This window comes from Suncus etruscus, chromosome 3, assembly GCF_024139225.1.
Source record: "Suncus etruscus isolate mSunEtr1 chromosome 3, mSunEtr1.pri.cur, whole genome shotgun sequence".
NCBI classification, from domain to species: Eukaryota; Metazoa; Chordata; class Mammalia; order Eulipotyphla; family Soricidae; genus Suncus; species Suncus etruscus.
In genome coordinates this window covers 17137520-17153387 of record NC_064850.1, presented here as the reverse complement: position 1 = coordinate 17153387, position 15868 = coordinate 17137520, and the positions used below count along the sequence as shown (strand labels likewise).

The 15868-nt window shown below is 43.9% G+C and overlaps 1 protein-coding gene across 1 annotated transcript in view; it reads right to left on the bottom strand.

Annotated features, from left to right (window-relative positions):
* Window positions 1–5741: 5741 nt before the first annotated feature.
* The window catches only part of PSEN1 (presenilin 1), a 49293-nt gene continuing 39166 nt past the window's right edge, over window positions 5742–15868 (bottom strand). Inside the window, exons 8-11 of the mRNA XM_049770407.1 lie at window positions 15477–15563; window positions 12558–12731; window positions 8997–9115; window positions 5742–6512 (exon numbers count right to left, since the gene is read on the bottom strand). Of these exons, the coding sequence (XP_049626364.1) occupies window positions 6357–6512; window positions 8997–9115; window positions 12558–12731; window positions 15477–15563 (536 nt within the window). The 3' untranslated portion in view covers window positions 5742–6356. The remainder of the gene's footprint in view (window positions 6513–8996; window positions 9116–12557; window positions 12732–15476; window positions 15564–15868) is intronic.

Here is a 15868-nt window from a genome sequence, read left to right as displayed (position 1 = left end):
AGAGCAATTTACACAAATTTTCTTTTACCAAACTATTTATAATTCCATTTGCCATTTTGTTGTAGTAAGCAATATAAAATAAATTACTTTGTGCCTATTAAGGAGGCAGACTTAGGAGGGGGGTGTGGGAAACTGAGCATAAGGGCGGAGAGATCATACTGGTGGTAAGATTGGTGATAGGACACTGAAAGTCTGAAACAAATGCATCAGGTACAATTTTGTAAAGTTAGGGGGAACAGGGCCAGAGTGACAGTTCAGCAGTAGGGCGATTGCCTTGCACGCAGCCAACCCAGGATGGACCTGGTTCAATTCCTGACATCCCATATGGTCCTCCGAGCCTGCCAGGAGTGATTTCTAAGTGAAGAGCCAGGAGTAAGCTCTGAGGGTGTGACCCCAAAACAAATACAAACACACACACAAAAAGTTGGAGCCGAAAAGATAGCATGGAGGTAAGGTATTTTCCCTTCATGCAGGTCATTGGTTCGAATCCCGGCATCCCATATGGTCCCCCGGGCCTGCCAGGAGCAATTTCTGAGCAGAGCCAGGAGTAAACCATGAGCACTGCCTTGGGCCAGGATAATAGTACAGCAGGCAGGGGACTTGTCTTACACACACATCTGATTGGGGGGGGGGGGTTGATTCCCAACATCCCAAATAGTCCCGAGTTGCAGTGCAGTCAGGACTAAGTCCTGAGTACTACCGGGTTGGCCCCCAACATAAAGACAAATTAAAAGAAGCTTTAACTGAAACTAGAGTTGGGCAGCCCATTGATGGAGAGCCCATCACTCACCATTTTCACTGTCAAATATTCCTCAGCATCCCAATAGGTCAATTTCTAGACAGGAAGTCATCCATAGGTCCGTGAAAAAAAGATGTACCTAAGCCATCAACAGCACCACCAATCACCAATGAGAAAGACTGCAGCTCAGCCAATGAGCGGTCACTACCACACCTGCTCTCTTCCAATGAGCTCTTTTCAGAACTGGCCCCCCATCCTTCTCTAAAAGCAGCTACTTTTTGGATTTAAATCAATGCATTGCATTCTTTTCACAAGTTACCGTTCTTTTGGCTGTTAGTAAATAAACCCACTCTGATGAGAAAGAAAACAAGCACAGTTGACTGGATTCATGCGGCCTTTATTCATTTGACAGATACAGGAAAATCAGCAATCATCTATCAAAATGATCTTAGCAGTATTTTGAAAGGTACTTAAAAAAAAGATGTATTCACAGTCTTGAATCATGTATAAAGCAGTGTCTGTAGAAGTAAAAGCCAGACAATGGACATGAGAATCAATGATCCCAATGTGACTCATGTCCCGGCACCTCCAATCACATGTAAACAAGATCAGCCTTCAGTCACTACTCTAGATCAGTGTTTCTCAACTGTACCCATTGTGTTTCCATCATGGCCAGCTCACTCCCCATTCTACCAGATGGAACCTTCTGGTGGAGAAACACTGCTCCGAACAGTTCATTTGGAAGCTTTCCTGCTGTAACGATTATTGAAGAGGAAAGGTGCTTTCTGGGGACCTTTGTTGCTATACACACAGACCAAGCTGACACCATAGTCCACTTGCAGAGCCCAGAGTAAACTGAGTACCTAGGGCAATGCCGGCTGCCAGACCTGGGAAGTCTTTGGACGCTCCAGAAAGGGGGTTCTTTTCAGTCTCAGGCTGCTTTTGAATTTGTAAATAGAAGGCATTTCCTATAGGGAAGACTGTTTGGTGATAGCTTGGCCGGCTGCTCGGTTTGGCAAATTCAATGAAGGCTCTAAAAGAGCTGAAGCTGTCATTTTAAATCTGCTCAAGAAATTGAAAAAGGGAACTGGACACGGGTCACTTTTGGGCTCAAGTATGAACTTGTTTCTCAGGGCAAAATCTAATGTCCCAAGTTTTCCAGTCTTGGGGTACAATGTCTGGAATAGTTTTGGAGGTGAGGATGCCTGCAGGCCAAACCAGTCTTGTTATTGTGTTGTGGGACAAGGTGTGGGGTCTGGAGGTACTAAGAATGGCCAGCTCCAGCTTCCCTTCCCTGGAGAGGTTTGCCGAGAACCCAGAACAAGGCTCTCTTCCATCTGCCCCAGGAAACTGCCAGACAGAAGCCCTAGGGTGGGGTGGTGAGGGGATCATTAAATGTGAGGTGATGCTGGAAAAGAGGAACATAAGGGCCTCTCTAGTCAACTCTGCACTTCTTGTACTTATGCAGCTGAACTTGAGTGACAGAGAAGCCTCTGAGAAGGTAAAGGCCCATAGCGATGAAAACAGCTGCAATTCACTTGTTCACAGGGGTTGTTGGGGTTGCTGGGGACATTTTCAGACTGTTTTTCCATGAGGGGAATGTCCACAGAGGATGCCACTGGTGGTCAGGTGGACTTACAGCACAGAAGTGATGCCAACAAGAAGGGAGTTGCAGTCCCTGAAATGTTAGAATGTGGGAGTGAATGGAAGCCCTAGCGGCTGGGTGTGGCAGGATAAGCAAGCTGGGCTGAGGCAAGTCTGTTTGACTATTCAAAAGCAAATTTAAGGAAAAAGTAGTTTATTAAAGGATTGGTCTCTAGAATAATCTGGGTCACCATTACATCAGCCTTAAAGGTCCCAATAATGTCGACTTTACAGGGGCTAATAGATAGCACAGTGGTAGGGCATTTGCCTTGCACACAGCCAACCCAGGAAGGACCTGGTTTGATACCTGGCATCCCATATGGTCCCTGAGCCAGCCAGGAGTAACCCCTGAGCACCGCCGGGTGTGACCCAAAAACAAACAAAAAAAGTTGACTTTGCAAAGGAGTTCTGTTAAGTACTCAGAATTTGAGATGTTAAAAAGTTTATACCCAAAAACAATCACAGCTGCAACCTGGAGATGGATCTTTTTCTGGCTTTGGTGTAAGTGCACCAAAAGGGGGATGGGGGGGTCACTTTTAAAGCAGTAAGTGGTAAGGGTGGACAAGGGACCTGGGATCAAGTCTAGGCTGCTGCATGCAAAGCAGCAGCACTCCAGCCCTTTGAGCCATCTCCCCAGTCCTTGGATATGTATCTGGCTCATCTTTGCATTCTCACACACAAAAAATTTTTTTGGTCTGTTGAGTCACACTTGGGTGGTAATGGGGTTGTGGGGTTCACTTCACATGGAGAGTGAATCTGCTCTGCCTGCAACGTACATCAGGGGCTCGTCTATGAAATCATCTCGTCAACCCTCACCTTTGCATTTCATTCATTTCTAAATTCCAGCACCAAGATAAACATGAAGACAGTAGGAAAACCTCTGTAATAATTTCTGAGCTTGTTTTTCTTCCACGATTAGTGCACTAATGGCTGAACTTACAAAGCTGAGTGAAAGGGCTTCCTGAAGCTTCAGACCCTCGGACCTCTTATAGGGTTGCTGGCATTCTGCGAGTGTCAATCAAGATTACCCAAAGTTGTTTGAGGCAAACAGAAAGAGAAGTATAAAATAGATCATGATGGGCATCTATTATAAAAGGAGGGCTTTAGTTAGTTAGCGTACCTGTATGAAGTTGATAAATTGCTTGTTTCTTCTATGTAATTAGAAAGTTTTTTTTTTTTTCTTACAAGGAATTTACAGTGAAAGCTATGATCCTAGGACCACATGCTGACTTAGGAAGAAACACAAACAGGAAAACGAGCCCCTCATTGCTGAAAAGAGATACTAATCTTCCCAGACAGTGGGTGTTTACACAGGGAAACATAGTAGCAGTTTGTGTGTGAACATTTTCCATTCTGCAGGCCCAAAGAGCTGACATTTATTGCTATTTTTCTGCTTACTAATTTCTTCTGTTCTTTTTTTGGTTTAGTTTGGAACCCGGCTGTTCTCAGGGATTACTCCTGGCACTTCTTGGGGACTCATACAAGATGCTGTGGATTGAACCCGGGTTGGCAGCATGCAAGGCAAGCCCCCCTATTTGCTGTGCTAGCTCTCCAGCCCCTAATTTTCTTTTTCCTTAATCAGTTTGGCTTGGCTAGTCACGTTGTTTTGTCTGGACCCACAGCCATGCCCTGATCCCCTGAACAATCTCTGTGGGATTCTTAACATCTTCCTTTGGGGCAATCTCTTTTAGAGCGGAAGAGTAGCATTTGGTTGTTCAGCAGTAAATGAACTAATTAAAAAAGAATGTTTGAAATAAAAGGTCTCCATCTGAGATTGTGGCTTCAAAGAAATGTTTTATCTCTTTGCCAAGATGCGCATCTAAGTTTGTAGAAAATGAGAGCTTTATTGCAATCTTTCTATACAGAAAAGAACAGAGTGTGGACTCACACATACATATGTGTTTCATTTGGAACGACCCTTTCATGAGAGCACATCTGGGACTCTGGAACAGACCAGGTCCTCCAGGTTAGGACTTCCCTCAAGGCGGCTTCAAGTCACAAATCTGTGGCACAATGGCTGTTGGGCTGTGCCTTTCTAGAAGATAATATCCACACTGCCCTAAGTCTGAGAGGATATAAAGAAACTGAAAAAGGGGGGGTGGGGGGGGGGATCAAGGATGAGAGAATCTGCTGCTCTAAGCCCAACTGCGTAACTTTTCCCCCTCAAGTTCCCAGTTACCCAGCATGAAGCTGATGTACCTGTCGTTGCTTTAGTCAGTACATCACACTGCCCCTTAAGTTAGTTTCTTATCGGAAAATCTCCATTGTGAGAAGACGCTCTAACTCCAAGGTGAGCCCCAAACAACGCCCTAGATGGACTGGGAGAGAAGAGCGCCAGAAAAGTGAGGAAAGGCCGCTCTTTGCTTAGCCATAGGAGGAAAAGATCAACCAGCCTGTCTCAGAGCTCACTGTGGTTTTGCTCTGCAAGGCTCTGTTCAGAGCTGTCACAGTCCATCTCACACAGAAGGGCACCGAGATATTAAGGTAACGCCAAAGTTAAAACCTGCTCCCCCCCACCTGCCCCTCCTACTCTGATTTGCTGGGAAATAACAGAATCTTCTTACTATCTGCCAGAGAACATGATGAGCTCATTCATCCTGTTGGTCGCCAGGGGCCTCTTTTTTGTACTCTTGGCAGCAAGTTCTTCCCCTAACTCCAAATTCTCCCACAGCTCACAAGGGAAATGATGGTTTTTCTTTAAACTCTTTTGGACCGATACAAATGACTTATACGTTGTACAGACTACCAGTTTGGGGGCCAAGTTGGTTCAAATTCTGACCTGCTATAAGACAGGGGACTGAAAATAGGGGAAAAAGAAAAACAAGGACAGACCAGCCTCACCAGCTATTTTACTCTTCTTTACTTCTGCTCTTTGGGCACACATTGTACTTGTGATTAAAAAAAAATTAGGTCAGCAAGGCTGATAGTACTGATTCGTGGCACATTTTTTGCACCACACGAAGAGCAAAATCCTAGAATAACTGGGTCAGCTGCTACCACAGGAGCTGTTTTGTTTGCTGTATGAGAGAACTGAGCACAGGGGGACGCTAGTAGAAGAGAGGGGAGAAGAGGAGGCAACTGGGGGAAGGGACTCTATGAGTATGTTGAACAATTAGAAACCTAGTGGACAATCTCAAATTTACCTAAACAGGAACAGGGACTTGTTGAGTGGTAGTTCCACTATTTCCAGAAGTTACTGAATTTTGGAACCTGAGGTTAAGACTTTTAAGATAAAGTAACTTAAATAAGTTCACACTGGCCTTGGGAAGAATTGGCAACCAAAAATGGCAATGAGTTTCAGTGCTTGAGAACAAAAATCATCAAAACCAAACAACACATTTGAAAAGATTCAAGGTGGAAAAAAAAGTCTTATTTAAAAAGAAACTAAGCCAAAAAAAAAAAAAAAAAAAAAAAAAGAGTCTCAAGTGAATATTTGAACCCCTTTTTCTCCAACTTTCCACTTTGCTGATGTTGTTTCCTCGCCCTACAGTACCCTCGTGAAAAGGGTCGGAATCCCATGCAGATTTGTTAAGGTTGATTTCCACCATGGAGTTTGAGATGAAGAATCCTGTTTGGGTGAAACCACTTCATCTAACCTCCTGGTAATGACAGTCCTGAGAGGCTGCAGTGGTGGTGACATCCACCGACCACAAAGGTCACACTGCCAGCAGGAGCACAGTACCTTCTGGGCCCATCACTTTTCCTTGGCCTTGTCCCTCAAATTGGGTAGTTTTGCACCAAGGGACTCAATTCCACCAAGACATCACCGTGATGAATGTTCACAGCCATTTTCTGTAGACACCTTCTATTGCCCCATGGGATAGAAGGTCAGGAAGACTTGAAAGGAAGCTGTAAAAGTCCAGTCAGGAATCTCAGCTCTGTTTGATGTGGACACAGGAAAACCACCTTTGTCTTCCCCAGATTTTATTATAATCAAAGGAGAAAAATCCATGGGACTCTAATGGCAAATATGCTAGATATAAAACTGATGGAATGCTAACTGGTCCATAAAGGGCTGTACAAGGTAATCTGTGGCAAAGTAGAAAACAAGCCCAAAGGTGATAGAGATGGGAAGAGCTGGTAATGCTTTCTTGAAAATGGCCAGGAGTAACAATGTAAGGCACAGACCCTGTGGAGAAAGGGGAAGACACAAAAGCATGTATAATTATGAAAGCATTTCATGCAAAATGACTCAGTCACAAGTCTGGGCTTTGACTAAGTACATTAAATATATACCTTGAGGTCCAATTTTAGAACATATGTTTTTATTAATTCTGGAAGAAGAGTCATTAAAAATATAATGACCATATTAAAAATAATCTTATTTTACTTTGCAACATAGTTTACTATAAACATTATGAAAGTATCATCACCTAATTCTAAGTAAGTACCGGTATCTAGTAGTAAGTAAAACTCCCTTTGAAGGCCAGAGAGATAATATAGGGGTTAAGGCACTGGCCTTGCATGGAGCCAAGCACCACCAGGTGTGAGCCTTAAGCAGAGTCAGGAGTAGTCTCCAATTACCACCAGATTTCCCCAAAATAAACAAATCCTTTAAAACATTTTAAACAATACTAAAATTTCTACCCCAAATTCAAGACAGTAAAGAGAATCTTTAAGTTTCACAGAATAAACTTACAAAATTTGTTTACAAACCATATATTACTGATACACACAGAGCAGTCATAAATATGGTTCTATTTATGTGTGTGATGCGAGGGATTGAATTCAGGGATTTACATATATAAGACAAATTGTCCTACCCCAGTCCTGGCCCAACATGGTCAGTTTATTTTACCCTGGAGATTACGATTCTAGCTATAAAGTCTGAAGACATAACATTATTCCAGACTTATCCAGAATAAGTTTTATTCTTTAGGAAACACACCAATTATACAGTGTTAAATAAGGAATTGAAAGACAAATAAATGGACAGTATGACTCATATGGGAAATACTATCTAAGGCAAACGAACTGATCAAAACAAAACAACTTACTCAGATTTTATGAAATCTATAGTGGTTCCATAGAGACAGGATAGTAAAGGGGGAGGAATTGGGAGGAAACTTCTATGCTGTGATTTGTAAGGGACTTTGCTGATGAGGCTGCTGAGTTCCACTGCATAAACAGAGGGGTTGAAACTATTCCCGAAATTCAATAGCATCGTAAACCAATAAAAAACAGATGTGCAAGAAAGAATATTCAATTAGCTTCTCACTAAACTTCATTTTCATACTGCATATGAAATATATCTTTAGTTCAAAAAGCAAGGGGAAATATCTTTTGAATTATTATTGTAAATCACATTTTGAAAACTTCAACTCCAAGGAGTTGTGGATTGTACTTGCTTTTCTCGCCTTACTTCATACCTGTTGCCCGAGTATGTAGAATGGTTACAGATTATGGCCTTAAAGGCAAATCCACCACCAAACCCTCAGGAACTAAGTGAGGCTTTGCTTACCCCTTTAAAAACTGACATAGCACATCAAATTTCTCATATACCTACTTTACAAGGCTTGAACAGGTGATAGTAGCTCCTAAATAAAGGGAATTCCCTGGGGAATTGAAAATAATCTGGGGTGAGCATACATTTTCTTTTCTTTTCTTTTTTTCTTTTGGCTACTGTCACTTTGGGCTAACTGGGTATTGCTGAAGAGGTGGCTGGCTATTTCTGGCTCCGTACTCAGGGAACCATGTGTTTCTGTGAATCAAACACATGCAGTGGTCTTCTGTGAGCAAAACATGTGGTCAGCCTGCAGTCTATCCAGTCTGTGCACTGTTGATTATTTTTTTGGGGTCACACCCCGAAATGCTCGGGGTTACTTCTGACTCTGCGCTAAGAAATCGCCCCTGGCAGGCTAAGGGGATGCCGGGAATCAAACCAAGGTTCTTTGGGGTTGGCTGCATGCAAGGCAAATGCCCTACTGATGTGCTATCACTCTGGCCCTGAACTGTCTTTTTTTTGGGTGGGTGGGGTCTGTTTTTTGGGCCATACCCGATGACGCTTAGGGGTTACTCCTGGCTATGAGCTCAGAAATCGCTTCTGGCTCGGAGGAACCATATGGCCTGTCCTAGTTTAGCGCGAGCAAGGCAGATGCCCTACTGCTTGCGCCACCACTCCAGCCCCTGCTGGCCCTGCACTAGTGATTTGTATACTGTGATCAGACAAGAATGAACTTAAGTGGGGTCCTTTTCCTGCAGTTTTAAAAGGTTTGCAAATGATGTCAGAGAGAGGGTACAGTGGGTAGGGCACTTGCCTTGTCTGCAGTCAACCTGAGTTCTGTCTCTATGATTCCCCAAGCACAGACCACTGGGTGTGGGCAAACCCCTCCCTCCCACAAAAGCTTAATGGCTGACTAGATCTCCTAGTGCAGCCGGGATTCACACAAGCTGGGGAACTGTCCAAAGGAATGGAGCTACAGGGTTTGATTTCGAGGCATGGGCCCCCATGCACTGCCTGCAGCAACTCCTATCAGTCCCTGAATATTGCTGGGAACAGTTGCCAAACAGGACAATAAACAAAAATTCACCCAAATGCAACAGAACAAGTCGGATGGGAGAGTGTGACGAGTTCTGACAAGGGTGCGGGCACATCTTTATTGGGGATACTTACAATTAATATGGCTACGAAACAGGCTATGGTGGTGTTCCAGTCTCCACTGGCTGTTGCGGAAGCTTTACCAACCAAAACACTGTAGAAAATGAAATCTCCTAATCCAAGTTTTACTCCCCCTAAAAATGAAAAATCACAAATTTTTCAAAATTACAAAGTCATTCTGGGCTCTGGTTTCACATTTACCCAACATTGTCCCTGGCCCACCACACCCCAACTGACAGTGGTGCCAGCACCTCTGTCACAAGAGCATACCAAGTTCTGCCTGGAGACATCTTGTCTTTCCTTCCTACTTCTGTAACTAGGCACTGCAGAGCTTTGGTGACTGACATTGTGGACTATTAATTTTTGGGGAAATGCATGGTGGATGGGTGGGGGAGTATGTTGCAACTACATCCATTGCTGCTTGGGGGCTCACTCAAGCTCTAGGTCCCAGGAATAAAAACTTAGGTCAGTCACACAAACACTATATTCTGGACTTGGTTCTGGGATCTTAAGAGTAAATACTGCTATTATACACACAAAATGATAAGAATAAATGTTATCTATGCATACCTACTTTATACCTGCCCCTTGTTATAAATCTTCACAAGAACTCCTCTGAAGATAAGTACCATCTCTAATAACAACAGCAACAAAAAGTCTCTGCATACATTAACTGTGATATGTGTTATTACTCAATAACTGTAAAATGTCCTTTATAGAATTAGGAAACCATGACAGCCTGGATTAAAGAAACCATTCCTGAGAAGTTTGGTCAGCCCCACAAGGGAGTGTGAAAGAACCTGTGAGCTGGTTAGTGTGCCTTACCATTCTTCGGGGGATCATATGGGACGCAAGGCAAACACCTTATCCGCTGTGCTATCGCTATGGCACCTATCCCTTACTGAAGTCAGACAAAATCTTCCCTATAAACATTTGAAGTAAAATCTGATGCCATTAACTGAGCACCTTTCCAGATTGATGAATATAGTCACCTTTTCAGGTGTGCAAAAGGGCTCAGCGCCACTATTTTAAGTAGGGCAAGTTGATCAGTTTTTGTAACCCTAAAAAGTCCTTCACCCAAAAGCAAAGTTTACAAAGCTGTTATCAATAGTTAAAAACAACAGAGCCGGGGCCGGGTGGTAGCGCTAGAGGTAAGGTGCCTGCCTTGCCTGTGCTAGCCTTGGATGGACTGAGGTTCGATCCCCCGGTGTCCCATATGGTCCCCCAAGCCAGGAGCGACTTCTGAGCGAATAGCCAGGAGTAACCCTTGAGCACCACGGGTGTGGCCCAAAAACCAAAACAAAAAACAAAACAAAACAAAACAAAACAAACAACAGAGCCAGGCCGGAGAGTTTGAATCCCAGCGTACCATATGGTCCCCCGTGCCTGCCAGGAGCAATTTCTGAGCAGGGAGCCAGGAGTAACCCCTGAGCACTGCCGGGTGTGACCCAAAAACCACAAACAAAAACAAAAACAAAAAAACAAAACAAAAACAACAGAGCCATAGTTCTTATGAGCACATATAGTGGACAAGAGTCCTAGAAAGACTTCTGATTCCAAGTATAATGTGCTGTAAGAAACAAGACTGAACTTTCACACGGCAAATTCTGATTCTATCCCTGGTCCTTTGAGATTACCAGAAGTGACTGATCTCTGAATGCAGAGCCAGGAATAAAAAAATAGGGTCTGCCCTAAAACAGGGCAAAAAGAAGCACAGAAAAAGGGAGAAATGAGAAATTGAATAGATAGAACATGGTCAATCTGAGCTCAATTTCTGCAAATGGTCTCCTGAGTAGAGACAGGAGTAGCTACTGAGCATCTGTGGGTTAGACCCAACCTCTTGACCCACTAAGAAGACAAAGAGGAACAGGACATGGGCACAAAGAGATAATGAGAAAACAAAGTCCTCAACCTGTAAAGACATGCACAAGAAACCATGCTGGGGCTGTGCTCAACAGCTGTAGTCCTTTTTTTTTGACTCCTGGAATCCTTGAGAGAAGAGTTGAGAAACAGACGACACAAACTAATTACGGGGTAACTCTTGAGACATAGAAAATACTAGCAAAGGGGCCCGGAGAGATAGCACAGCGGTGTTTGCCTTGCAAGCAGCCGATCCAGGACCAAAGGTGGTTGGTTCGAATCCCGGTGTCCCATATGGTCCCCCGTGCCTGCCAGGAGCTATTTCTGAGCAGAGAACCAGGAGTAACCCCTGAGCACCGCCGGGTGTGGCCCAAAAAACCAAAAAAAAAAAAAAAAAAAAAAAAAAAGAAAATACTAGCAAAGGCAAGCTCAAGTTTGGCTGTTAAAAGAATGTCAGTATGTAGATACTCTAACATCTGAAAAACCCAGTTGAGCAGCAAGGTAAAAGGTATTCCCAGGATCTGAACCAGTGACATGAACTGAGGGTGAATGTCCTACTCAAAGCAGAAAGATGATGTGACAGTCACACACACTGGGCTGGAGCAATAGTACAGTGAACAGGGTGCTTGTCTTGGATGTGGACAACTGAGTTTAATCCTGGTACTTATATGGTTTCCTGAACCTATCAGGAGTAATTTCTGAGTGCAGAGGCAGAAATAAACCCTGAGCATTGCTGGGTGTGACCTCCCCACCAAAAATACAAAAAACAAACAAACAAACAAAAAGAGAGAGGAATAATCTAGGCATTTGTTTCTTTAAAACTACTAAATGTTTTCAACTAAAGAGGTTTTTTTTTTTTTTTGAGAGGGCACACCGTGAGGCGCTCAGAGCTCACTCCTGGCTCTGCACTCAGAATTACTCTCAGCAAGCTGGGTGCTGGGGATCTGGGGATCGAAGCCAGGTTAGCAGTCCGTAAGGCAAATTAGCCTATCCATTGTACTATCACCGCTCTGGCCCTAAATAGTCTCACTATGCTTTAACTGAGGATTTTATTTAGAAATTTGTTAATCTTATTCAACAGTCACATCATCACATATTAATTATGCCTCTAAGTCTAACTGAAGAGAATCCTAAGTCCTACAAAGTCTTACTCAGTTGTAATTAAAGGGGCTGGAGTTATAGCACAATTATAGTTATAGTAGGGTATTTGCCTTGCATGTAGTTAACATGGATTGGTGCCGCCCAGAAACCAGAAACCAAAAACCATCACCACCACCACCACCAACAATAACAGGGGCCGAAATGGTGGTGCTAGAGGTAAGGTGTCTGCCTTGCAAGTGCTAGCGTAGGACGGACTGTGGTTCGATCCCCTGGTGTCCCATATGGTCCCCCCAAGCCAGGAGTGATTTCTGAGCGCATAGCCAGGAGTAACCCCTGAGCGTCAAACGGGTGTGGCCCCCCAAAAACAAAAACACAACAAAAGTTGTAATCTGAAAAAAAATTCTTTTACAAATTCTAAGATGAGGCTGGAAAAACAAATAGAATATGGTTCGCGAACATATTTAACTACGTAAAAAGTGCAAGCTAATGGCATTTCCCCTTAAAAGCTGTATTATTTTAAATCAGCCTGTTAATATTCCTGATAAATGTTTACTTGGTAAAGTGTGTGTGATAATACAGCAACCAGCAGGGTACAGTGTTGAGAAATGCACATACTTTCCTCTGGGTCCTCGCTGGTCAGGATGCTGCTGGCTATTTCCTGGGCAGCTGCTCGCGTCTCAGGTGTGCTGCGCTGAGGCCCAAGGCGACTGTCTCTCTGGGCTTCCCACTCCTCACTGAAGCCACCATCATCACTCTCTGTCACAGGGTCTTGTGGCTCACCTTCTGAGCCTTTAAGAGAAAACAGGAATCAGAACTTTGATATTCAGAAAAGTCTTCATTCCTTTAAGAATTCTTTATGGAAAGAATTAAAGTGCACGTATGTGGTACAGGGTATCAAGCCCAAGGCCTCTCACGCAAGGCATGAGCTCCACCACTGACATCTTTGCTCCTCCCACCCCTCAGTGTGGCTGTCTTTATTTTTTGAGGGGTGGGGTGGGAGAGGTTAGACCATACCTAACAATACCCAAGAGGCTATTCCTGACACTGCTCAGCCAGGAGTACTCCCTGGTGGTGCTTAAGGGATTAAAAGCAGTACTTCCTGTGGTCTCATGTGAACAACCGTCATTTTTTGGAGGGTGAGAAATAGCAGTAGAGGCTATTCTTTTTTTTTTTTTTTTGGGGGGGGGGGTCACACCCGGCAGCACTCAGGGGTTACTTCTGGCTCTGTGCTCAGAAATCACTCCTGGCAGGCTTGGGGTACCATACGGGGTGCCGGGACTTGCAACAACGTCCTTCTGCATGTAAGGCAAAATGCCTTACCTCCATGCTATCTCTCCTGCCCCAGCTATTCTTGAATTTGTTTGCAGGACTGACCCCTGGTGGTACTGGTGGACATATACAGGAAGAGATTTGAACTGAGGTAGACAGCATGCAAAGCAAGCGTTACCTTCTGCACTGTATCTCTAGCCCACCTGTGACTCTCCTTTTAATTATTTTTATTTTTATTTATTTTTTGTTTTTTGGGTCACATCCGGCAGTGCTCAGGGGTTACTCCTGGCTCTATGCTCAGAAATCGCTCATGGCAGGCTGGGGGACCATATGGGATGCTGGGATTCGAACCACCATTCTTCAGCATGCAAGACAAACGCCCTGCCTCCATGCTATCTCTCCAGCCCTGTGACTCTCCTTTTAACTGGGGCAACAGACTCTTAAATCATAAGTCCTGGATGCAGCTGAGTGCTAGTTGCTTTTCCACTATTAATTTCCCTGTTTATTTCCTGACCGCAGAGTCTACGTCTTGTAAGAAAGATTCTGGCAATAAACCCCAATTAAGCCAAGCAAGTAATTCCATAATTCCGCTTCTTGGTGAAATCTGTAAGGCTCTAGGATTGGTGAGGCAATAATCTACTGAGAATTTTGGAGGAAAAAAACGTTGGGGGAGGGGGCACCTACCTAGCAGTGCTCATAGCTTACTCTTGGTGTTCAGGGGACCATGAGGGTACAAGAGACTGAACCTGGGTTAGCCATGCAAGGCAAATATCTCACACACTATACTATCTCTCTGCCACTGGGAGAAATATTTTTGGTACATTTTTGATAAGACCTAATAGCCCCTTGCTAGTTGTTGAGGTTTAGACATCGAACAAAAAGGGCATCTTTGCACACATCCTAAATCCTGTTCTTTAAAATCAGTAGAGAACTTACCAACAAAAGGTTACAACAGTTACTCAGCTCTACAGATCTCTGCATAGCATATTCTGTGTGCAAAGCTCAGAAATCAGCTGTCAGCATGTGCCATTGTGTGGCCATGAGAAGCAGTGGAGTAAGGATCAAAATTATACATTAAGGTAGTACAGCTGGAGGATGGAAACTGAGCAACTGGTAACATCAGTGAGAATTAACTTAACCGGTTAACAGAATTAACCAACTCTACAACACTCATATTCAGATTACAGAAGAGAACACATTCCTTTCTAGTTTTAAGTACCTGAACTGGGTTTTCTAATCTTTGCAGCCAAAGCTTCCTAACTCATGGCACTCACTAGCTTGAATAAGTTACTGGACCATTCACTAGTGCAGACGATAGTGGGCTGAGAAGGGGGGGTTCAGTTTTTAAATGGATGTCATTGTGAGAACACTGACAATCTTATATAATAAACCAAATTCATATGTTGACAGTACCTTTTTCCCAGCTGTATTCAGCTTTATTTCCCAGCTGTATTCCCAGCTGTATTCAGGGGCTACTACCAACTTACTGTTTAGAGGTTGCTCCTGGCAGTGCTTGGGGATCTGGTGATGCTGAAACACAAACTCAAGCCCACTGCATGTACTTAAGCCTGTTGAGTTATTTACTGGTTCAAATACTCTTGTTTCTTTTTTTTTTTTTGGTTTTTGGGCCACACCCGTTTGACGCTCAGGGGTTACTCCTGGCTATGCGCTCAGAAATCGCCCCTGGCTTGCTGGGACCATATGGGACGCCGGGTGATCGAACCGAGGTCCGTTCCTTGGTAGCGCTTACAAGGCAGACACCTTATCTCTAGCACCACCTTCCCGGCCCCATACTCTTGTTTCTTAAAGGGGGACACACCCACCATTGCTCAGGGCTTACTCCTGGCTCTGCCTTCATGCATCACTCCCAGAAGGGCTCATGGGACAATATGATGCTGCAGATTGAAACGTCAGCTGTGTGCAAGGCAGCCCCAATACTTTGCTGCTTTTGCTTTCCAAAATACTTTTTTTTTTTTTTTGGTTTTGGGGCCACATCCAGCTGCGCTCAGGGGTTATTCATAGTTATCTGCTCAGAAATCGCTCCTGGCAGGCAAGCAGGACCATAAGGGATGCTGGGATTCAAACCACCTTTGGTCCTGGGTTGGCTACTTGCAAGGCAAGCGCCCTACTGCTGTGCTATCTCTCAGTCCTGCTTTTCAGAAGATTTTAAAGAAGTCCATGTCAGAAGAGGTTAGTTATTGCTCCCAAGTCATTGATAGTTATAATAACCCAAAAGTCAAGAAATGGTCAAAGAATGTCACCTACTTTGTGCATTGTGATTGGAGTTTTTTGATACCTTCCTTTGGGCTTCAGGGTCTCCTTCGGCCATATTCACCAACCACATCATTGTTGCTGTTGAGAAAGAGAAATATATCTAAATGAGCATGTAATCAGAGAAGGAAAGTATATCAATAGTGAGCAGACCTTTATTTTTCTACATAACTGTTCTCAGTAGTGCTGGTATTTGGGGCCGGAGAGATAGCACATCGGTAAGGCATTTGCCTTAGACACAGAAGAATGGTGGTTTGAATCCCGGCATCCCATATGGTCATAGAGTGAGGAGCCAGGAGTAACCCGAGTGTTGCCAGGTATGACCCCCCCAAAAAAGTGCTGAAATTTATGTTTTGTTGTAGTATGTATATATGCATGTATGTTGT